Below are 25040 nucleotides of genomic sequence, written 5' to 3'. Positions count from 1 at the left end.
CCCCCTAAATGCCGTGGATGCTGGATATTTTTTGTCTTCTACTGCCATTCTTCCACCACTCCTTGCTTTGTATCCATGTATTCTTCCACCACTCCTTGCTGTGTATCCATGTATTCTTCCACCACTCCTTGCTTTGTATCCATGTATTCTTCCACCACTCCTTGCTTTGTATCCATGTATTCTACCACCACTCCTTGCTTTGTATCCATGTATTCTTCCACCACTCCTTGCTTTGTATCCATGTATTCTTCCACCACTCCTTGCTTTGTATGCATGTATTCTACCACCACTCCTAGCTTTGTATCCATGTATTCTTCCACCACTCCTTGCTTTGTATCCATGTATTCTACCACCACTCCTTGCTGTGTATCCATGTATACTACCACCACTCCTTGCTTTGTATCCATGTATTCTTCCACCACTCCTTGCTTTGTATCCATGTATTCTTCCACCACTCCTTGCTTTGTATCCATGTATTCTACCACCACTCCTTGCTGTGTATCCATGTATACTACCACCACTCCTTGCTTTGTATCCATGTATTCTTCCACCACTCCTTGCTTTGTATCCATGTATTCTTCCACCACTCCTTGCTTTGTATCCATGTATTCTTCCACCACTCCTTGCTTTGTATGCATGTATTCTACCACCACTCCTAGCTTTGTATCCATGTATTCTTCCACCACTCCTTGCTTTGTATCCATGTATTCTACCACCACTCCTTGCTTTGTATCCATGTATTCTACCACCACTCCTTGCTGTGTATCCATGTATTCTACCACCACTCCTTGCTGTGTATCCATGTATACTACCACCACTCCTTGCTTTGTATCCGTGTATTCTACCACCACTCCTTGCTTTGTATCCGTGTATTCTGCCACCACTCCTTGCTTTGTATCCATGTATTCTGCCACCACTCCTAGCTTTGTATCCGTGTATTCTACCACCACTCCTTGCTGTGTATCCATGTATTCTGCCACCACTCCTTGCTTTGTATCCATGTATTCTGCCACCACTCCTTGCTGTGTATCCATGTATTCTGCCACCACTCTTTTCTTGATCTTTCACTACCCTTATACTATTGACAGATAATTTTTTGATATTAAGGGGTTTCCTTTTTTTTCATTGACGTCCCATCCATAGAATACAACATCAACCCTTGGTTGATGAGAATCGGGTCACTGGGATCACACAACGCCTTGATAAAATCTTACAGAATTGCATTTGCAGTCATATTTACTTGCAGAGCATTGAGGGGCCATTATCGGAGGGGGTCTGGATCTATAATGCACCATTTTATAGAATAATTGGAATTCCAGAAGTTTGGGGACCGTCACTTACACTTTAAAGGTGTATTTTGTATGGCATCGATAATATCTATTGCTCTTTCCGTCTACATTTTTGCTTTCTTATAGTCCACTGGACACCAGTAAAATTTTCTCCAGAAGGTACGACTTTCCAGAAGAAATCAAGCTGCGATCGTTCAGATAAAGTAGCACAAGACAGGGAATGGCCCAGTACTTCTCCTAAACCTGGTAAGATCTCCTTCTTTCCTTTATTTGTTACTCCTTTTTGTAATAGGTGATTATTGACATAAAAACCATGTTTTTTCAGTGTATTAATCATACAGTAGTCATACAATATAAAATGTTGCAGGTTTATTTCCTTATTGGCCCACAGTATCAAGTTAACACTCGACATAAATGTAAAATGCATGTGATAGTAGAATTGCTTTTTTGTTTATATTCATTTCCACAAAGTTTAATCAAATATATTTATTTTGATATACAGGGTGGGCCATGTATATGGATACACCTAAATAAAATGGGAATGGTTGGTGATATCAGCTTCCTGTTTGTGGCACATTAGTATATGGGTGGGGGAAAACTTTTCAAGATGGGTGGTGACCATGGCGGCCATTTTGAAGTATATAAGTACAACACCTCCCCCCAAAAGTAAGCCCTGATATGACTACATAAAAAATAAAAAAAAGTTATGACTCCCGGAACAAAACAAAAAGTACGAAAAAAAAAAAGCTGTTCAGCATAAAGGACGAAACTGAAGTGGATGGAAAAAGGGTTAAAATGCGGATGGTTTTTAACTGTTAACTCAAGAGAAAATTGAGTATGTATGTATGGTGCATTTCTCTGAAAGCATTCCCACCATATAAATACAAAATATAGATGGTCCTCAGTTATTCCGGCATGTGACAATTACACTTTCCTATGCAGTGGGTGTATGTTTTCTTGTTTTTTTTTTTCTTTATTATTTATGCTTGTAGTATCTAAAGATTCATAAATTTTTAGTGCAAATGTAGTAATACCTATAAGATCCTAATATTCTAAAACTATTGCTTGTTTTAAAGTTGGAAGTCAGAAATGCAACAAAAGAAATCCATCAAGTTCACCGAGGACTGCGCTGAAGAGAAAAGTGAGCTTTACCCCAGAAAAGGAACAGGCCGAAAACAATGAAGCTTCACCAGCAAAAACAAAGAGTAAGTAATTCCGAATACACACATACACACACACACACACACACACACACACACACACACACACACACACACACACACACACACACACACACACACACACACACACACACACACACACACACACACACACACTATACAGCACAGAGCCACGTAGTATATTAGCCAGTCACGTAGTATATTGCCCAGCTACGTAGTATATTGCCCAGCCAGGTTTGTCACAGGTTAAAAAAATAAACATATACTCACCTTTCCGAGGAAGCCCTTGTAGTCCACGGCAGCTTCCGGTCCCAGGATTGGGATGAGCGCAGGACCTGTGATGACGTCGCGGTCACATGACCGTGACGTCATGGCAGGTCCTTCTCCCATACCATCTTTGCCACCGGAACCTGCAATGGAAGATGGCGGCCGGCGCGAGCGACTACGGAGGGTGGGTATAGCAGGTTTTTTTTTTATTATTATTTTTAACATAACACGACCAGCACAAAGCATTTCAGCCAAATTTGCCTAAATTAAGAATAGTTTTTGGTTCTCTTTATATGTGTGATTTTGAACTTATATTGTTTTTTTTTTCTCTTTTCTTATACAAGATGAAGTAATAAGCCCCAGGAGTAAGAAAGCGAAGAACGTACCAGTGCAGCCACTGCCAGAAAATGACGTTGTGACCGATAATAACAACACAAAGTGGGTGCTGGCCAAGCTCTTGTCGCAGGAGAAGACCGGCTTGTATTACGAAGGTGGGTTTTTAGTATAATATTTATATCATTTTTCCACATGTTTATACAGTGGTGTATATATATTGCAGGTATACATGATGTAATGTGAACAGGGCTGGAGCTACCAGTGACTCTTGTCAGTGCAATAATCCATTCCCGATAACGTCATCAGAGCACTTTACATCCATTATATTGTTATGGTTTTTTTTTTGTTTGTTTTTTCGCTGTGGGATAAGATCCCTTTTAACTTTGACTTGCGCAGAAAAATTGTGGGAAAAAACATTAAATTCATCTGTGTGAAAATCCTTTAAAAAATTTGTCATATTTCTCATAGTTTGTATGTATTATATGTTCTGTATCAAGACTTGGTTTTGTGCTACAATTACCGTATATACTTGAGTATAAGCCGAGACCCCTAATTTTGCCACAAAAAACTGGGCAAACGTATTGACTCGAGTATAAGCCTAGGGTGGAAAATGCAGCAGCTACTGGTAAATTTCAAAAATCAAAATAGATACCAATAAAAGTAAAATTAATTGAGACATCCGTAGGATACGTGTTTTTGAATATCCATATGGAATCAGGAGCCCCATATAATGCTCCATACAGTTCATGATGGACCCATAAGATGCTCCATAATAAAATATGCCCCATATAATGCTCCATACAGTTTATGATGGGACTCATAAGATGCTTCATACAAAAATATGCCCCATATAATGCTGCACAAAGGTTGATTATGGCCCCATAAGATGCTCCATAGAAATATTTGCCCCATATAATGCTGCATGAAGGTTATGGCCCCATAAGATGCTCCATATAAAATGTGCCCCATATAATGCTGCATAAAGGTTGATTATGGCCCCATAAGATGCTCCATAGAAACATTTGTGCCATATGCTGCGATTAAAAAATTAAAAAAATGACATACTCGCCTCTTGTCCTGAGTGGGCGGGGACACTGGCACTTGCGACATTCACCTGTCCGCATTCCACCGCTGCGCGCAGCTGTGTCTTCCGGGTCTCTGCAGTGACTGTTCAGGCAGAGGGCGGCGTGCACACTAAACACGTCGTCGCGCCCTTTGACCTGAACGTCACAGCCAGAGAACGCGGAAGACACAGAATGGGGATGGGTGAATATCGTATGGCTCACCCTCCCCCGTCATACTCATCCTCCCAATGCTGTCCCTGCTTCTCCAATGCGGTGGTCTCTGACGCCGGCAGCATGTTCCTGTGTTCAGCAGTCACTGGTACCGCTCATTAAAGTAATGAATATGCACTCCACCCCTATGGGAGTAGAGTTGCGTCCATATTCATTACTTTAATGAGCGGTACCAGTGACAGCTGAACACAGGAAGAGCTGCGGGCGTCCGAGACACTGAGAAGCAGAGACCGCATCGGGGGCAGGTGAGTATGATGGACAGCTGCTGCTCCCCCGCCGACCCCCTGGGACAATGACTCAAGTATTAGGCCTCTTTCACACTTCTGTTTTTTACAATCAGTCACAATCCGTCAACTGTTGAAAAGACAGATCCTGTGCAGATTGTAAAAAAAACAGATGCACTGGGTTCGTTTTTTTGATGGATCCGTCGAGGCTATGTGCACACGTTATGTATGCGTCTTTGTCGCATTTTTACGCTGCGAAAACGCATGCACAACACAACCCATGTTAAAAATAATTTTAAAAAAATAAAAAATCGTGATATTCTTTCCTTCCGGCGTCCCCCGCAGCCTCCCCCGATGCTCACGATGCTGCCGGAAGCTCCTGTTCCCAGTAATGCCTTGCGAGACAATGACCTGTGATGACGTAGCAGTCTCGCAAGACCGCTATGTTATCTGGTCATTTCGCAAGGCATCACTCGGAACGGGAGCTGCCGGCAGCATCTCGAGCATCGGGGGAGGCTGCGGGGGACGCCGGAAGGTAAGAATATCACGATTTTTATTTATTTTTTTAAAATTATTTTTAACATTGTATCTTTTTACTATTGATGCTGCATAGGTAGTATCAATAGTAAAAAGAGAGCGAGAGAGAATTTCCCTGACCGGGAAATTCTTCCGTGCATGCTCAGTTTCAAAATACGGCATCTGTGTCTTCCTGCTTTTCACAGTCAGCGACGGATCCTGCATCCATAGGCTTCCATTATAGCCAACGACGGGCAGCGCAGAATCCGTTGCTGAGCGATTTTCCGACGTACACAAAAAAGTTTCTATGTGCGGTGTCTCCGCCCGACGGACAGCAATTTTATGACGGATCCAGTGCACGACGGATGAAACGTGAGGCCATCCGTCGCTAATACAAGTCTATGAGAAAGAAAAAAAAAAAACGATCCAGCAGAAACATTTGCTGGATTTTCTTTTTTCACAAAACGACGCATTGTGATGGAAAATGAAAAACAGAAGTGTGAAATAGGCCTAATAAGCTGAAAGGGGCACTTTCAGCCTAAAAAAAATGAAAATCTCAGCTTATACTTGAGTATATGCGATACTTACAGATACACAGAAATGTTATAATTTTCACACTGGTTACTAGGCCTTCTACTAGCTCACATTTTCTGTTTTGTATAGAGGACTTCTCAGGAGTTTATTATAATCCCAGACATCATTATAGTAAAATATAACATCCCTATATACAGTAGATAACACAGGATCCACCATTCACAATAGGTGATGTCACAGCTCACCTCCTCCTCCTGTACAATGACTGATGTCACCTCTATATACAGTAGATAACACAGGATCCACCATTCACAATAGGTGATGTCACAGCTCACCTCCTCCTCCTGTACAATGACTGATAACACCTCTATATACAGTAGATAACACAGGATCCACCATTCACAATAGGTGATATCACAGCTCACCTCCTCCTCTTGTACAATGACTGATAACAGAGTAGCTACCATTCACAATAGGTGATGTCACAGCTCACCTCCTCCTCTTGTACAATGACTGATAACAGAGTAGCTACCATTCACAATAGGTGATGTCACAGCTCACCTCCTCCTCTTGTACAATGACTGATAACAGAGTAGCTACCATTCACAATAGGTGATATCACAGCTCACCTCCTCCTCTTGTACAATGACTGATAACAGAGTAGCTACCATTCACAGTAAGTGATGTCACAGCTCACTTATTCCCCCTTCATCTAATGGGGAGGACGGTTGCAAGGAGAAAATTAAGTTATATTCCAATTGCAGTCACTCCCTTCCAGTCATTGGGGCAGCACCATCAAAGCGAACAGTCAGCACGTATCACAAAGTGAGCACATGACACAGTGAGCGCAGCTGTAATCTCTCCCCGCTCCTGGAATTACTTCTGGCTCTACCGTTGCTAGCGCAGAGCAGGATGTTAGTCAAGAAGGGGGGAAATTATATCCGCGCTCAGTGTAATGAGAGGTGACTGTTCACTGTCCTGGTACCGCCTCCATGACTTGAAACAAGCGGATGCAGGGAGAATATAACTTCATTTTCTCCCTGCAGCTGCACTGCCTATTAGACATCTGCACTTTTTTAAACCTGTATTTACCTGAACATTATCACTAAGGCTGCAGGTTACTACATAAATCTGTTTCTGGTGACGCATTCTCCGTACACCGGTTTCATTATACACGGTAACACAAAATGAGTAGATTTAGAGAATATTTTTGTCATCGTGGTAAAATAAAATGGCGGTGCGTCTTGTGGTCTGTTTTAATGGTGGCTTACCAGGAGGGTGGTAGAGTGGGGTCATATGAGGCAGGACGCTGCTTCAGGGGGCCGGTGGTATGAGTGGGAGATGCTGCGGGCCCTGGGCCCTCATAAAATGTCAGCGCTGGTTAGCGGTGTCCAGTTTCTCAATGTTTTCCTCTGATGGGCTTCGGGAAAATGGCTGCCGGAGGCAGAGACCCCCGCTCCACTGCTGCCACCCCCACCTCCCCTTCTTTCCCCAGTAAGCTACCTTCAGATTGTAAGACGCACCACCATTTACCTCCCAAATTTGTAGGGGGAAAGAAGTGCATTTTACCATCCGAAAAGTCGCAGCAGCAGTATTACATACAAAATGTTTGTGTTTATAATTGATTTATTATCTAATATATAAGTAATAAAATAACATTTTTTTTTCTATCTTTATAAGTACATAGATCTTCTAAAAAAGACGACAAGGAGCGCTATGTTTTAAAGCTGGTAGGTCATTATAGTTAAAATGCAGAATGACTGGCAGAGAATAAGGATTAAAAACAAAACGACTAATATTTGTATTAATGTGCGATCACGATGACCCGAATGAAGAGGAGCAGATTAATATTAAGTATATTGTATAGAAATCCTGCATCTGTCTGTACTCAGGAGTCCAGTGGGCGGTTTCATGTATACATGTCTGCTTATAAAAAGAGCTGGTGATCACTGACTAGGACCACCTACTGGACTCCCAGTACATCCCACTTTAGGTATGGGTGTAAAGGGGCACGGTCAGGAGCGGAGTTCACTCCAGAAAATGCAGACCCATTTTATTTTATTTTTTTTAAGTAAAACTCGATTTATCCTGGGAGGAAAAGTATTTTCTGGTGTAGTTTGCTGCTACAGGCCGATGTCTTGGGGTTTGCTGAACTGATTCTTCACGGGACCCATAACTTTAAAAAGCATTTCATCAGCCTAGATATTTATGTTCATAGGATAATTTTTACTTTTTTGGGGGGAGGATAATTGCTTTTCTTTATTTTCGCCTTTCAAGGATGCCAAAGATGGAAAGATTTACAATGAACAGAACTTTTTCCAAAGAGCAGCTAAGAAAGTGACAGGTATGTGCACGCACACAAAACACAAAGCCACGTAAACTGCACCCGCGAAAGCTGGAAAGCCCACTGATATCAGCATTATTCCCTCACAAAAACAACAATCTGCGTTTTTGTAGTGTGTGTGTGTGTATATATATATATATATATGTATGTATGTATGTATATGTATGTATGTGTGTGTATATATAGATGTGTATATATAGATATATAATCTATATCCGCATAAAAAAATGAAGAAAAGTGGACTTTATTGCCCAAACGACGTGGCAACGTTTCGGATGTGATATCCTTTCTTAAGCAACATCCTCTCTCCCTCTCTCTCTATGTAATGTATGTCCGACTATAAAGACGCTCTCTTTAGCAAGAAGAAAAACTTGCTAAAAAGTGTGTGCCTCTAAAAGTCCAGGGGGCAGCATTTTCTGTCAAGAGGAGCACTCGTTTAGTGGCTTTCCTAATAACTTTGAAAACTATGCAACAGCACAGTTCTCTCTCCTGCCCCACACTAATCTATCCGATCAGACAAAAACGGACAAAAAAGATATTTAAAGGGTTCACTACTCGGACACTCCCTTCTCAATTATGGCTCCTTGTAAAATCTGCATAAAAATGATATGATCAAAATACTCATTTGCCCAGTTATTGTGCACACAGTGTACAGTCATGGACAAAAATTTTGAGAATGAGACAAATATTAATTTTTCCAAAGTCTACTGCTTCATTTTTTCTAATGGCAATTTGCATATACTCCTGAATGTCAGAGTGATCAGCTTAACAGCAATTACTGTACTTGCAAAGTCAATATTTGCCCAGAAAATGAACTTTAACCCCCAAAACACATTTCAACATCATTGCAGTCCTGCCTTAAAAGGAGCAGCTAACATCGTTTTAGTGATTGATCCATTAACACAGGTGTGGGTGTTGATGAGGACCGGGCTGGCGATCAATCAGTCATGATTAAGTAAGAATGACATCACTGGACACTTTAAAAGGAGGCTGGTGCTTGGTATCATTGTTTCTCTTCAGTTAACCATGGTTATCTTTAAAGAAACACGTGCAGCCATCATTGCACTGCACAAAAATGGCCTAACAGGGAAGAGTATCACAGCTACAAAGATTGCACCTCAGTCAACAATCTATCGCATCATCAAGAACTTCAAGGAGAGAGCTTCCATTGTTGTCAAAAAGGCTCCAGGGCGCCCAAGAAAGACCAGCAAGCGCCAGGACCGTATCTTAAAACTGTTTCAGCTGCGGGATCGGACTACCAGCAGTGCGAGCTTGCTCAGGAATGGCAGCAGGCTGGTGTGAGTGCTTCTGCATGCACTGTGAGGCGGAGACTCTTTGAGCAAGGCCTGGTTTCAAGGAGGGCAGCAAAGAAGCCATATCTCTACAGAAAAAACATCAGGGACCGACTGATATTCTGCAAAAGGTACAGGGAGTGGACTGCTGAGGACTGGGGCAAAGTCATTTTCTCTGATGAATCCCCTTTTCGATTGTTTGGGACATCTGGAAAACAGCTTATTCGGAGAAGAAGAGGTGAGTGCTACCACCAGTCTTGTCTCATGCCAACTGTAAAGCATCCTGAACCCATTCATGTGTGGGGTTGCTTCTCAGCCAAGGGAATCGGCTCACTCACAGTCTTGCCTAAAAACACAGCCATGAATAAAGAATGGTACCAGAATGTCCTCCAAGAGCAACTTCTCCCAACCGTCCAAGAGCAGTTTGGCGCCCAACAATGCCTTTTCCAGCATGATGGAGCACCTTGCCATAAAGCAAAGGTGATAACTAAATGGCTCATGGAACAAAACATAGAGATTTTGGGTCCATGGCCTGGAAACTCCCCAGATCTTAATCCCATTGAGAACTTGTGGTCAATCATCAAGAGACGGGTGGACAAACAAAAACCAACAAATTCTGGCAAAATGCAAGCATTGATTATGCAAGAATGGACTGCTATCAGTCTGAATGTGGTCCAGAAGTTGATTGAGAGCATGCCAGGGAGAATTGCAGAGATCTTGAAGAAGAAGGGTCAACACTGCAAATATTGACTTGCTGCATTAACTCATTCTAACTGCCAATATAACCTATTGGTACTCATAATATGATTGCAATTATATTTCTGTATGTAATATAAACATCAGACAAACACTAATAAAAACCACAGGGCAGCAGATCATGTGAAAATATAATTTTGGTGTCATTCTCAAAACTTTTGGCCATGACTGTATGTTCTTAGGTTTGCATGAATCAGAGATGTGTTGTTTTATGTTTCTAGCTACTTATTTTTATAAGCCTATAAGTGAATTCTATAGTCTGAAAAATGAGGTGATTATTCAACATTTAGATATACGGAGAGGGTAGACAGCAGTGTGAGCAGCCTCTTCTTACCCCAGCACTCCTGGTATCTCCAGTATTAGATCAGATAGACAGGGTGGACAGCAGTGTGAGGAGCCTCTTACCTCAGCAGCCCTGGTATCTCCATCATTAGATCAGATAGACAGGGTGGACAGCAGTGTGAGCAGCATCTTCTTACCTCAGCAGCCCTGGTATCTCCATCATTAGATCAGATAGACAGGATGGACAGCAGTGTGAGCAGCGTCTTCTTACCTCCTCACTCCTGATATCTCCAGTATTAGATCATGTAAGTGACCTCTTTTTACTTCGGCACTCCTGGTATTTCAAGCATTAGATCAGATAGACAGGGTGGACAGCAGTGTGAGCAGCCTCTTCTTACCTCAGCACTCCTGGTATCACCAGAGCTGGATTCACAGTTGTACTGCTCAGTGGTGATGTGTGATGGTCTCCATGCTGCTGCAGTTTCTCCTTCGCCTCATTGGGGGACACAGGACCATGGGTTATGCTGCTGTCACTAGGAGGCTGACACTAAGCTGAGACAAAAAAGGGTTAGCTCCTCCCCTGCAGTATACACCCTCATGCTGGCATGCAGAGACCCAGTTTAAGCTTAGTGTCCGTAGGAGGCACACTGATTTTTTCTCTCTTTTTTCATATATTCCGGACGAAGGGGGCGACGGATTCTTCTAAGGTCCGATCTCCCCCGAACCAACAACAGGCGAGCACGGGAGTTTCACCTCACCGTATCCTCTCCTGCGACGTGGGAGCCACTGCCTGAGCTGTCCTTTTTTTGGGCGACGGTTTCTCCCCTAATGGGCCCCGATCTCCCCTTATACAGACGAGCACTGGTGTTCCTACCTCCAGTATCCTCCTCTGCAGCCAGGCCTTTTTATTGCCGGACATCTGCCCTGTCCACCAGGTTCTACCCTCGGCTGTACAGTGGCTTTATCCCAGTGGCGTCCGTGCAGACCACACTGCATCACCAATGTGACTTGTGACTCAGGTGGTGGACGGTTCCTCTCCACCCCCCATGTGGGGTAGGTGGATAGAAGGCTTCCCAACCCCTGCACCGTTCCTATATATGGCACCATGGTTCCCTCTCACCTCCATCTTCAGGGTAAGTGCCCGGTGGGGGGACTGGGGGGGGGTGTCGCCGGCGGTCAGGAGGGCTCCTCATCCCTGGGCTCCATCTGCAGGCTTTTTGGGCGGTCCCTGTCCCTCTTCCCAGGCCTCAAAGCTCTCCCCTCTGCTCTGCCTGCGATGCCCCGTGTGCCCAGGAGCCCTCCACCGCCGCCGACCCTGGAGTACCTAGCCCCCCCCCGTGGGTCGCCTCGCTTTCTCAGTCCGTGGATTTTTTAGCTAACGCCATCAAGTCCATTCAAAATCCTCCCGGGGAACGGGGCAATCCGCTACAGGTGCTAAGGGATCCCTCCATAGCAGGGGAATCGTCGGCCAGCAGGGGCCGCTCGCCTCTTAAAGAGGCACGGTCGTCCAGAAAACGGACCCGTACTACCTCTCCGGAGCGTTCTCCTCGTCACTCAGACTCTGGCAGCTCCACCTCTCGCTCACCCTCTTTGGGGGCTCGAAGCGTTCAGGACTCTGAACATGAGTCTGAAATTTCTTTGGATCCGGAGGCTCCGGAGTTCAGAGCCACGGTTGACTCCCTCATCGTAGCAGTCAATCACGCACTAAAGGTGGATGACGATTCTAATTCCGCTCCGGAACATGCGGTCTCCTTTTCCAGAACCAAGCGTTCTCACAAAGCTTTTGCCTCTCATCCAGCCTTCCTGGACATAGTCAGGCGTCACAGGGAACACCCAGACAAGCGCTTCACGGGTAAGAAGGTCTTGGTTTCCAAGTATCCCTTCTCAGCTGATCTCGTGAAAGACTGGACGGATCCCCCCACGGTAGATCCGCCGGTCTCGCGCCTGGCTTCTAAGACTCTTCTCTCAGTCCCGGAGGGCGCTTCAATTAAGAGTCCCACCGAACGCCAGATAGACTCTCTAGCTCGCTCGGTGTACGAAGCCTCTGGCTCGTCCCTGTCTCCCTCCTTCGCCGCGGCCTGGGTGTCCAAGGCTATGGTTTCCTGGGCGGATGCCCTAGCGAAATCCATTAATGAGCAGGACCTCCCCTCGGAGATGGCGGACCTGGCTAAGCAGCTAGCCATGGCCAGCGATTATGTTATGTTCGCATCTCTCGACGCGGCAAATTGCGCTGCTTCGGCGGCTTCCAACGCCATCGCTATTAGAAGGGCCCTTTGGCTCAGAGATTGGCGCGCAGACTCTTCCTCTAAAAAATCCCTGATTTCTCTCCCTTTTCAAAGCGGGCGTCTTTTCGGCGAAAAGCTTGACCAGCTTATTTCCGACGCCACAGGGGGAAAGAGCAAGTTTCTTCCCCAACAGAGGCCCAAGGCGGCTTTCCAGCGCCAGCCTTACTTTCGTTTTCGGCCTTTTCGTACCAACTCTGCCTGGTCCAATCCCTCTGGCCTTCCCAGATCGGACCGCTCCGCCCGCGCAGACAGAGACGTTCGTCCATCCTTCAGACCTAATCCCTCCTGGCGCGGGAAACCGAGGCAGCCCCGAACCAGAGGTTCCAGACCTCCCAGATTCCCTTCTCAATGACTCGGGAACAGCGCCAGTCGATCCCAGAAGAGTAGGCGGTCGTCTACTCCTTTTTCAACAAGCCTGGCTCTCCGTCGTTCACGACGAATGGGTCAGAGATCTGGTATCGTCTGGCTACAAGATAGAGTTCTCCTCTCCCCCTCCCACTCGGTTCTTCCCCTCTCGTCTTCCCAGTTCGGGAGCTCAGTCTCGCGCCCTTCTTTGCGCCATCCACTCCCTCCGCCAGAGCGGGGTCATCGTGCCGGTCCCGGAACACGAGAGGTTCAGAGGCTTCTACTCAAACCTCTTCGTCGTGCCAAAGAAGGACGGGACCGTTCGTCCCATTTTGGATCTGAAGCTTCTGAACAGGTGCGTGAGAGTCCGGCACTTCAGGATGGAATCGCTCAGATCAGTCATCTCCTCCATGGAAAGAGGGGAATTTTTGGCCTCGATAGACATCAAGGATGTCTAATCTTCACATCCCGATCTTCCCGCCTCATCAGAGGTTCCTTCGCTTTGCCATTCGAGAGGACCATTTTCAGTTCACAGCCTTGCCCTTCGGTCTCGCCACGGCGCCCAGGGTGTTCACCAAGGTCATGGCGGCTGTCATGGCCATTCTTCACTCTCGAGGAGTCGTCGTATTACCTTACTTAGACGATCTCCTCATAAAGGGCCCGTCGTTTCAGGCCTGCGAGTCAAGCGTCCACATTACCCTGGATTCGCTTTCTCGCCTGGGCTGGCTGATCAACTTAGACAAGTCATCTCCCGTTCCTTCCCGTCGGATCTCCTTTCTGGGAATGATCCTGGACACTTCAAGGGGGCTGGTTTTGCTTCCTCGGTCCAAGGTCCAAGCGCTCCAGCAGGGAGTCCGTACACTCTGCCATCCTTGCCCGCGAACCATTCGGTTCGCCATGAAGATCCTGGGAAAGATGGTTGCGGCAATCGAAGCTGTTCCCTTCGCTCAACTCCATCTCCGCCCCTTACAACAGGCTCTGCTGGACAACTGGGACAGGAGTCTCTTTTCTCTCGACCTCCCTTGTCCCCTGTCTCCTCGGGTCAGACATTCTCTCATTTGGTGGACCCTGGGACCATCTCTTCTCCAGGGGAAGTCCTTCCTCCCGTTCCGCTGGTTAGTGGTAACCACCGACGCCAGTCTTCTTGGCTGGGGGGCGGTGTTTCTTCACCACTCGGCCCAGGGTCGTTGGACTGCTCGGGAATCCAGCCTCCCCATCAACATTCTGGAGATTCGTGCTATCAGACTTGCTCTGATTCACTTCCACGCTCTGCTTGCGGGTCACCCAATAAGAGTCCAATCGGACAACGTCACGGCGGTGGCTTACATCAACCACCAGGGGGGTACCCGCAGCAGGGCGGCGATGAGGGAAGTCTCTCTCATCCTTCGTTGGGCCGAGACCAACCACTCCATCATCTCGGCGGTGCACATTCCGGGAGTCGAGAACTGGGCAGCGGACTTCCTGAGCCGCCAGGGCCTTGCCTCGGGGGAATGGGAACTTCACCCAGAAGTTTTTCACCAGATCTGTCTTCGCTGGGGGACCCCGGACGTGGATCTGATGGCATCCAGATGGAACGCCAAGGTCCACAACTTCATCGCTCGATCTCGGGATCCCCAGGCCATTGGAGTGGACGCGCTAATTTCTCCGTGGCATCATTTTCAACTCCCATACGTGTTTCCTCCTCTTCCCTTACTGCCGAAGGTCATCCGAAAGATCAGGACGGAGGGAGGACCGGTCATTCTGGTCGCCCCAGACTGGCCTCGTCGCGCTTGGTACGCGGAGCTCGTTCAGCTCGTAGCCGACGTCCCCTTGCGGTTGCCAGACCGCCCAGACCTACTTCGCCAAGGACCGATCTACCATCAGAGCTCAGGGGCCCTACGTTTGACGGCGTGGCTGTTGAAACCTGGATTCTAGCTCGTGCTGGTTTCTCTCAGCAGGTCATTCCTACCATGCTAAGTGCTCGCAAGGCGTCCTCTGCCTCTATCTACCACCGCGTCTGGAAGACCTTCTTTTCTTGGTGCAGGCTCCGAGGGCTCCCTCCGCTCAGCTTCTCCATCCCTTGTATCCTGAATTTCCTTCAGTCCGGTCTGGATTCCGGTTTGGCCCTGAGCTCTCTTAAAGGTCAGATCTCAGCCTTATCCGTGCTGTTCCAGCGTAGGATCGCCACCAACCTTCAGGTCAAGACTTTCATTCAGGGAGTCTCCCATGTTGTTCCTCCTTACAGGATGCCTTTGGAGACCTGGGATCTCAATTTGGTCCTGGGGGCTCTCCAGGAACCGCCGTTCGAACCCCTTCAAGACGTTCCGCTCTCTGTTCTCTCTTGGAAGGTTGCCTTCCTGGTAGCGGTGACGTCCATCAGAAGGGTTTCAGAGCTCGCCGCTCTATCCTGTCGGGCACCTTTCCTTGCCTTTCATCAGGACAAGGTAGTCCTACGTCCTTCTCCCGCGTTTCTTCCAAAGGTGGTCTCATCTTTCCACCTTAACGAGGACATCATCCTTCCCTCCTTTTGTCCGCAGCCTAAACATAGGGTCGAGAAGGCTCTCCATACTCTGGACGTGGTACGGGCTCTCAGGAGGTACATTTCCAGAACGGCACACTTCAGAAAATCGGACGCCCTTTTCGTGCTCCCGGAGGGTCACAGAAAGGGTTTGGCGGCGTCTAAATCCACGATGGCTAGATGGATCCGATCTGCTATCCAGGAATCCTATCGGGTCAGGGGCAGTCCTATCCCGGCGGGGATTAGAGCTCACTCCACTCGGTCGATGGGTGCTTCCTGGGCCATCCGGCACCAGGCATCAGCGGAGCAGGTTTGCAAGGCCGCAACGTGGTCCAGCCTGCATACCTTCACAAAGCATTACAATGTGCATATCCAATCCTCTGCGGACGCGGCCCTTGGCAGGCGTATCCTGCAGGCGGCCGTTGCGCATTGGTAGTCAGATGGTACATGAAGTTACGTGGTTGTATTGTTTCCCTCCCAGGGACTGCTTTGGGACGTCCCATGGTCCTGTGTCCCCCAATGAGGCGAAGGAGAAATAGGGATTTTTGTGTGTACTCACCGTAAAATCCTTTTCTCCGAGCCACTCATTGGGGGACACAGCACCCACCCTGGTAGCCTTACGGCTAGTTATCTTTTTTAGTCTTTGACTGTTGTTTGACATGTTATGTTCCAATGTTTTTTGATATATTGTTCTCATTATCCTACTGCTTTTGCACTTAACTGGGTCTCTGCATGCCAGCATGAGGGTGTATACTGCAGGGGAGGAGCTAACCCTTTTTTGTCTCAGCTTAGTGTCAGCCTCCTAGTGACAGCAGCATAACCCATGGTCCTGTGTCCCCCAATGAGTGGCTCGGAGAAAAGGATTTTACGGTGAGTACACACAAAAATCCCTATTTCTGCGTGTGTTCTACAGAGCGATAAGAGTGAGTGATTTTCCTCTTCTGTGTCTGCTGTGTATGGGAGACGACATAGCAGCTGGTCATCACCCACTAGCTCAGAGACAACAGAACATTAGAGCGTGCAGGGGGTAATACTGGTAATTATATGCAGGATACAAGTCCTATATAATCATCAGAAATGGTGTATTCTTCTGTTACCCCAGACATAAGCAGTGGGTGTCAGCTGGAACAATTACAACTCTATCAATAATGCCTGCGGCATCTAAGGGATATAAGAGGGTCTGTCGCCTCCATTGACTTCCCCCGAAACATAATTCCATGGTGCCAGTGGGTATTCACAACAGCCAAGGTCTAATGAAAGTCATAACACATAACTCTATTTCAGTTTAAATTGATTTATTTTAAAAATTTTGAAAAAAAATGGCACATAATTATGGTAGTAATGCCAGATCAGTATAGATTATTGTACTGTTTAATCTATATGATAAGCATAGTAAAAAAAAAAAAAACCGGTATATATAATTTGGCAGAATTCTTGGCATTCTGACCATTGGAGGAAAAAAATGCCATATGGTGAACAGTTCAAAAAGAAATGATGGAATTTCAGGTTTTTGTTTAGAGGTTTTTTGTTTTTTTTTTTACACTTTTTTATTCCACAAATTTCACTATATACCTAATGTGTTTTTGTTATTTATTTTCCCCCAGTTGACAAATGGAAGAAGTCTCATAATTGCCCGGCACTGGGGATTCCTACTTGTATTGGTTTTGGTACGCACAGTTTGGAGAAAGCCTGTTACAGGTAACAACTACAAAACAAGGCACAATAGAATAGAAAATAAATAAAAATGCTTCTTAAACTGAACTCCTTTTAATTAGTGTATCTACCAATAAACGTTTGTAATATCTTGTTAAACAAAAATGCTTCCGTGCTTCCGTACCCGATCTTTGCAGTGTCTGTATCTGTTCAGAATCTCTGCACTCACCGAAAAATATACAACCACGAGAGGACCTGACAGGTGATGATGGAGGAGAGCAGGACCAGACAGTTGCAATTTTAGTGACCGATTGTTTTGTGGATATCCACTGCAAGATGCATCTGATGGCTGTTTCCTCCACTCTCCCCATAGAGAACACAAGTGCTCCCGGTGGAGTTGGCCATTTATGTGTATGGCAGAGACAGAAGAGAGCTGTCGGCCAAACACGTAATCAGCAGACCGCTATCTAAGATGTAGGCCCACGCTGGGTATAATATCTCAAACACTCTGCTCCGGTTGTTTTTTTGGATGGGCGCTAGAGACAAGCTGACAGCTTCCATGGAGAAGCAGACGCTCCCCAATTAAACTGATCTGGGCCCTGTGCCCACTTATAAGACGTAGGCGCAGAATTCAGGACTATGAAATTTGAGCTTCTGAGCGTAGGGAGAACTATAGACTGGTTAGGCTTCTAAAATATATAACTTGTAATGCAATCGCAGGAGGTCGTTGAGTCACCACAGCTGGGCGTCATAGAACAATGTCCGTTTAAAGGGGTTTGTTCAGGCTTGGGATTCAAGTACGGGGTCACTCTCTCGGGACTCTCCGGGGCCGAGAGCGGTGGGAGCGTGACCGCAAATATCAATTTGCATACGTACGGTCACGTGACGACTAGACGCCTGTAGCTTTCTTTTAGTCAGCACATGTGCCCGACAGTGACTGCAGACTTGAACTCCAAGCCTGGAAACCAACTTTAACTATATATTGTAGCATGATCAAGTGTAGGTTGAAATCCTAGTGAAGGGTAGTAAAAAAAGAAACAAAACTGACTATCAAAAACCAATATATTTTATCAGATAATATATATCTATCTATCTATCTATAAATTGTCTAAGGGTCACTTCCGTCTGTCTGTCTCGGATAATTATTGGTCGAGGCCCGCCAGTGGGCGTACACAAAAGGGCAGGGGAGGCCAGGAAGTATGCAGAGCGAGCCCCCGCCCATTCCGTACTGGCCCAGCCAGAAGCGCTGCAAAGTGGGAGCAGTCGCCATGAGGAGGGCGGAGGCGGCTGGGACCATGGGCGCTGTTGGGTCTACCGCGCCAAAAAGCCGGGGACTAAATTACCGGCCGCGGGTCTGGGCCAGCCAGTACAGGCCCAGCCACAAGCGCTGCAAAGGGGGCGGAGTCGCCATGAGGAGGGCGGAGGCGGCCGGGACCTTGGGCGCTGTTGGGCATACCGCGCCAAAAAGCCGGGGACTAAATTACCGGTCGCAAGTCACGTCCAGCGCCGGGGACTAAATTACCGGCCGCGGGTTGCGGCCATCCAGTCCAGGCCCGGCCAGAAGCACTGCAAAGGAGGCGGAGTCGCCGTGAGGAAGGCGGAGCCAGCCGGGACCATGGGAGCTGTTTGGCCTACCGCCGCCAAAAGCCGGGGACTAAATTTGCGGCCGCAGTCAGTGATGACTGCAGCGGTTATTGATGACGGCTGCAACAGCAGGAAACAGCGCAGCACATGCGGTGGTGACAGTTGCAGACGGAAGGTGAGTATATACTAAGTGGGCTGTGCTATATACTACGTGGCTGTGCAATATACTACGTGGCTGTGCAATATACTACGTGGACATGCATATTCTAGAATACCCGATGCGTTAGGATTGGGCCACCATCTAAATAAAAATAAAAATATATATATATATATATATATATATATCAGACCAAAAGTTTGGACACACCTCATTTAAATATTTTTCTGTATGTTAAGGACTATGTAAAAATTGTACATTCACACTGAAGGCATCAAAGCTATGAAATAACACATGTGGAATTATATACTTAATTTCAGTTGTTTCACACTTTTTTGTTATGCCTTATATTCTAGGTTCTTCCAATTAGCCACCTTTTGCTTTGATGACTGCTTTGCACACTCTTGGCATTCTCTTGATGAGCTTCAAGAGGTAGTCACCGGGAATGGTCTTCACTTCACAGGTGTGCCCTGTCAGGTTTAATAAGTGTGATGTTTTGCCTTATAAGTGAGGTTGGGACCATCAGTTGTGTTGTGCAGAAGTCTGGTGGATACACAGCTGATAGTCCTACTGAATAGACTGTTAGAATTTGTATTATGGCAAGAAAAAAGCAGCTAAGAAAAACGAGTGGCCATCATCATTACATTAAGAAATGAAGGTCAGTCAGTCCGAAAAATTGGGCAAACTTTGAAAGTGTCCCCAAGTGCAGTGGCAAAAACCATCAAGCGCTGCAAAGAAACTGGCTCACACGAGGACCGCCCCAGGAAAGGAAGACCAAGAGTCACCTCTGCTTCTGAGGATAAGTTTATCCGAGTCACCAGGCTTAGAAATCGCAGGTTAACAGCAGCTCAGATTAGAGACCAGATCAATGCCACACAGAGTTCTAGCAGCAGACACATCTCTACAACGACTGTTAAGAGGAGACTTTGTGCAGCAGGCCTTCATGGTAAAATAGCTGCTAGGAAACCACTGCTAAGGACAGGCAACAAGCAGAAGAGACTTGTTTGGGCTAAAGAACACAAGGAATGGACATTAGACCAGTGGAAATCTGTGCTTTGATCTGATGAGTCCAAATATGAGATCTTTGGTTCCAACCACGTGTCTTTGTGCGACACAGAAAAGGTGAACGGATGGACTCTACATGCCTGGTTCCCACCGTGAAGTATGGTGGAGGAGGTGTCATGGTGTGGGGGTGATTTGCTGGTGACACTGTTGGGGATTTATTCAAAATTGAAGGCATACTGAACCAGCATGGCTACCACAGCATCTTGCAGCGGCATGCTATTCCACCCGGTTTGCGTTTAGTTGGACCATCATTTATTTTTCAACAGGACAATGACCCCAAACACACCTCCAGGCTGTGTAAGGGCTATTTGACCAAAAAGGAGAGTGATGTGGTGCTACGCCAGATGACCTGGCCTCCACAGTCACCAGACCTGAACCCAATCGAGATGGTTTGGGGTGAGCTGGACCGCAGAGTGAAGGCAAAAGAACCAACAAGTGCTAAGCATCTCTGGGAACTCCTTCAAGATTGTTGGAAGACCATTCCCGGTGACTACCTCTTGAAGCTCATCAAGAGAATGCCAAGAGTGTGCAAAGCAGTCATCAAAGCAAAAGGTGGCTACTTTGAAGAACCTAGAATATAAGACATAATTTCAGTTGATTCACACTTTTTTGTTAAGTATATAATTCCACATGTGTTAATTCATAGTTTTGATGCCTTCAGTGTGAATTTACTATTTTCATAGTCATGAAAAGACAGAAAAATCTATAAATGAGAAGGTGTGTCCAAACTTTTGGTGTGTGTGTATATAAGTCCGGGTACAGAGCCCCACTGGCAAATACCAAACCTCAATTATAGAAAGCGACGTATCGGTCCCAACAGGCTTGAGAAAGGTTCCTGTTGGGACCGAAACGTCGCTTTCTGGGCTGAATAAATAAGCTCTTTTTCACTACGAACGGTGTGCTGCCTCCATTATATCTATCTAATAATTTTCTCCATAACTATACTGACCAGGAGAATCTTGTTGGCACCAGGGTGGAATTGCATTTTTCCTTTTCTCCATTCCACCATGTTTAGAACATTTTCAACAGATTATATTGTACACTGAACTTGTCAGTCTAAACTAAAACTAGTTCCACAAGTTCCAAACCCTTATGTTTACAATATAAGTGTTATATAATATTTATTTCCGAACATATTAATTACATAGGGTTATTTCACAAAGAAAATCACAAACTTTTTTTAAATTTTTTTTCTCTTTTTTTATATTTTCTGCTTTTTGCAGGTTTTTGGTGTTTTATGAACTCGGAGATAATCTTCAGACTATCCTCAGTGAACTCAATGATCGACTGCCTGAGATTGCTGTCTATCAGATTATCTACAGGATGGTAGGTGACCATGATTTTACTTAATTACTCTGTCGCCTCATTGGGGGACACAGGACCATGGGTGTTATGCTGTTGTCCACTAGGAGGCGACACTATGCATAATCTGAAAAAGATTAACCGTGGCTCCTCCTCTGCAGTGTACACCCCTGGACAACGTCAGCCTTCTCCAGTTTTTGCTAAGTGTCGCATAGGAGGCACACCTAAAACTTTTTTACTCAGTTTTTTCCGACGGGATTACAGATGAAGAAAAGTGAGTCTCCTGTGAGACTCCCGGCATGGCTCCTTCCTCGGCCCCCTATTACGGGGTGCCCCGTTGAAGTCGAGATGGCTATTCCCCATGTCGCTCCTTCCCCAGTACCTCGGGTGCTGGTTCGAAGTCAAACCAATTCCTTTTGGTTTCTGGGTTGAGGTCGAGGCGAGGATAAAGCCCCCTGAAGGTGACAGCAGCACCCTGCCTAATCCCCCTCCTGGGGTCTTTAGGTTGAGACGCCTCAGGTAGGGCTTCTACAAGCAGCACTCTGAAGCTCCCAGCTCTGCCGCCTTTTTTTTTTTTTTTTTTTAGCTCTCCGCCCCCTTCTCCCCCTTCCTCTTCTTCTCGGCGGCCATTTCTGCTGCAGGACAAGGTTTAACCCTGCATCTCCCGGTCAGCAGTACCAGGCCAGCCAGTCTCCGGGGGCAAAGGACTGTGGATCTTAGGTGCTGGACCTTGGGGCAAACTGGTGGGGTAAGATCACAGCTGGGTTTTTTACTCAGCTGTGAATCCATATTCCCTATAAGGCTCCCCTATAGGTTGCTCTGCATAGCCACCCCTGTAGGGTCCTCTGCATAGCCAGCCCTTCTGCACTCTGTGCACTATGCCGGGCTCAAGGTCCAAGAGAACCAGGCAGGAGTGCTATTATACAGCCTGCAGGACCGCTCTCCCCAGTGGCAGCACGTACCCGCACTGCCAGGACTGCATCCAGACTACTGTGTCAGAGCCCCAAGAAGCCCCTACCAATGCTTCAATGTCTAATGCCACGCCGGAATGGGTCACTCAAAGGTCGCAGTCTATAGATAACAAACCTCCACATTGCTTCAGGCTCTGCAGAGTCATGCCTCAGCTATGACCGCTACCCAGCAAAAGGGAGAGCTTGACTCAGGGACAGGATGACCCTGGCACGTCCACGTCTAGGTCAGGACACAAGCAGACCCATAGGTCAAGTCCATCTGCATCATCCCATAGCACGGTCATTCCCTTCTAGGGAGAGACACCGTAGTTCCAGGTCATCTACTGTAGACCGTCCCCTTCCAGGGGCAGACAATGCAGATCTCCGCAATCCCTGACCAGAGAAGGCCTCTGCCCCAGCTCACACAGCAGGGGACGCCTCAGTGATACACAGGATTCGGAAGGTATCTGTGACTCAGACAAGGAAACGCAGGGGTCCCTGATCCCAATCCCCCCTAGCAATACAGCGCTAGTTGGTTGAGGACATAATCTCTTCCATCCATCTGGTGCTGGACATTTCTGATCTGCCACCAGAGGCCCCAGAACACAAGATTTCCTTTGAAGGAGCTCTGAAGCCGCCTAAGGTTTTCTCTAACCACCCAGAGTTTAAGGCGATCCTTAAAAAGCAGCTCTCACAAACTGAGAAAAAATTTGCTAATCGCAAATATCTGGAGGCAATGTACCCCTTCCCACAGGACACCCAAGGAATGGACAGATCCACCCGAAGTGGACCCCCCAGTCTCTAGGCTAGCGGCACAGTCCCTCCTTTCACTGCCAGATAGCTCAACCCTCTGCGACGCAGCAGACCGGCAGGTAGAACGCATGGCTCGTTCAATTTTCGAGGCTGCAGGGGCATCTTTGGCTCACGCGTTCGCTTTAGTTTGGGCTGGCCTCCAAGCATCCACTCCTGAGCTGTCGGACCACGGTGTTCAAATAGCAGTTGTAGCAGATTACATGCTTCATGCACTTCTGGATTCAGCAAGGGGTGTAGCGGGGATAGCATCAAACGCCATCACAATTCGGCGTATCCTCTGGCTGCAGGAATGGAAAGCGGACGCAGCCTCAAAGAAGTCCCTCACGCACCTCCCCTACCTCAGTGGGCTACTTTTCGGTGAACAGTTGGACACGATGATGTCCAACGCCACCGGGGGTAAGAGTACCTCTCTTCCCCAACTGAAACCTAAACGAACTTACAGGAAGCGTAACCAAACTCGATTCCGATCCGTTCGGAACTCCTCGGGCTGGTCCGTCTCGCGTCCAGCACAGGGACAACTCGCGTTCGACGCAAAGGTCGGACAAGACCTGGCAGTCAAAAGCAGGCCAGCCCAGAGGAGGAAAATCTCAGACTTTCTCCTCATCATCACTCAGACTCCGGAAGACACCACTCCGGTAAGCGGCCGACTTTTGCTCTTTCATCAAGTCTGGCTGCCTATTACAGAAGACAGGTGGGTCAGGGAACTAGTGTCTTCCGGATACAAGATAGAGTTCACCTCCAACCCACCGGAACAATTCTTCCTCTCTGTCCCCCCAAAACCACCAGCCAAGGCTCGTGCCTTCCACCAAGCGGTCTCCTCGCTTTTTCAAGCAGGAAACATAGTACCGGTCCCCACGGCCGAGCGCTTCCGAGGGTTCTACTCCAATCTATTCGTAGTTCCCAAGAAAGGAGGCAGCGTACAGCCCATACTGGACCTAAAACAGCTCAACAAATATGTACGGGTCCGTCACTTCCGCATGGAGTCCCTTCGGTCCAACATTGCGTCTATGGAGAAGGGAGAATATCTCGCCTCCATAGACATACAAGACGCGTACCTGCATATACCTATTGCACCCGCCCATCAGATTTCTCAGGTTCGCAATCGACCAGGACCACTACCAGTTCGTGGTTCTCCCGTTCGGACTCGCCACGGCTCCCAAAGTGTTTACCAAAGTCATGGCAGCCACCATGGACGTCCTGCACTCCAGAGGCATAGTAGTCGTTCCATACCTGGACGATCTACTCATCAATGCTCTCACCTTCAAGGACTGCGAGCTCAGCGTCTCAATAACAATCGACACTGAGTCGCATGGGCTGGTTAGTCAACCTACAAAAGTCATCACCAACCCCGAGTCAGTCACTGACCTTCCTGGGAATGCTATTCAACACCTCCAGGGGCAAGTGCTCCTTCCCAAGGACAAGGCACTGGCTCTCCGCCTAGGAGTTCGCACCCTCCTCCACAAACCCCCTCGATCTCTCCGGTTTGCCATTAGAGTCCTCGGCAGGATGGGGGCGGCAATAGAAGCGGTCCCATTTGCCCAGTTTCACCTCAGGCCTCTCCAACTAGCCATCCTCAAGTCCTGGAACAAGAACCCTTTCTCTCTCGACAAGGAGTTGCGGCTAACGTCGTCAACCAGGAGGTCCCTGCACTGGTGGCTCAAGCCAACCTCACTAGCAAAGGGGAAAGCCTTTCTCACAGGTCAATGGAAGGTTCTGACCACCGATGTGAGTCTGACGGGTTGGGATGCGGTGCACCTATACCACAGGGAAAGTGGAAGCGACCATGCCCATCAACATCCTGGAAATTCGTGCCATCCTCCTGGCATTGAGGGCCTTCCATCACTTACTGGCAGCCTCTCACATCAGAATACAGTCGGACAATGCCACGGCTGTGGCATATGTGAATCACCAAGGGGGGACCCGCAGTACTCAGGCGATGCGAGATGTGTGACACATCCTCCACTGGGCGGAGGACACAGGGTCGGTTCTCTCGGCAGTCCACATTCCGGGTGTGGACAACTGGGAAGCAGACTTCCTCAGCCGACAAGGGATAGACTCGGAAGAGAGGTCTCT

General features: G+C 47.3%; 1 protein-coding gene across 2 annotated transcripts in view; it reads left to right on the top strand.

Moving 5' to 3' along the window:
• Nucleotides 1-25040, top strand: part of VRK3 (VRK serine/threonine kinase 3) — a 44603-nt gene that overhangs the window by 4794 nt on the left and 14769 nt on the right. For both annotated transcript variants that reach the window (XM_069739911.1, XM_069739910.1), the window contains exons 3-9: nucleotides 1416-1535; nucleotides 2366-2494; nucleotides 3082-3228; nucleotides 7323-7372; nucleotides 7920-7986; nucleotides 17048-17141; nucleotides 21126-21228. In XM_069739911.1, coding sequence (XP_069596012.1) covers nucleotides 1416-1535; nucleotides 2366-2494; nucleotides 3082-3228; nucleotides 7323-7372; nucleotides 7920-7986; nucleotides 17048-17141; nucleotides 21126-21228 — 710 coding nt within the window. The remainder of the gene's footprint in view (nucleotides 1-1415; nucleotides 1536-2365; nucleotides 2495-3081; nucleotides 3229-7322; nucleotides 7373-7919; nucleotides 7987-17047; nucleotides 17142-21125; nucleotides 21229-25040) is intronic.

The sequence above is a fragment of the Ranitomeya imitator genome, chromosome 9, assembly GCF_032444005.1.
Source record: "Ranitomeya imitator isolate aRanImi1 chromosome 9, aRanImi1.pri, whole genome shotgun sequence".
Lineage (NCBI taxonomy): Eukaryota > Metazoa > Chordata > Amphibia > Anura > Dendrobatidae > Ranitomeya > Ranitomeya imitator.
This window is presented reverse-complemented; position numbering and strand designations above follow the sequence as displayed.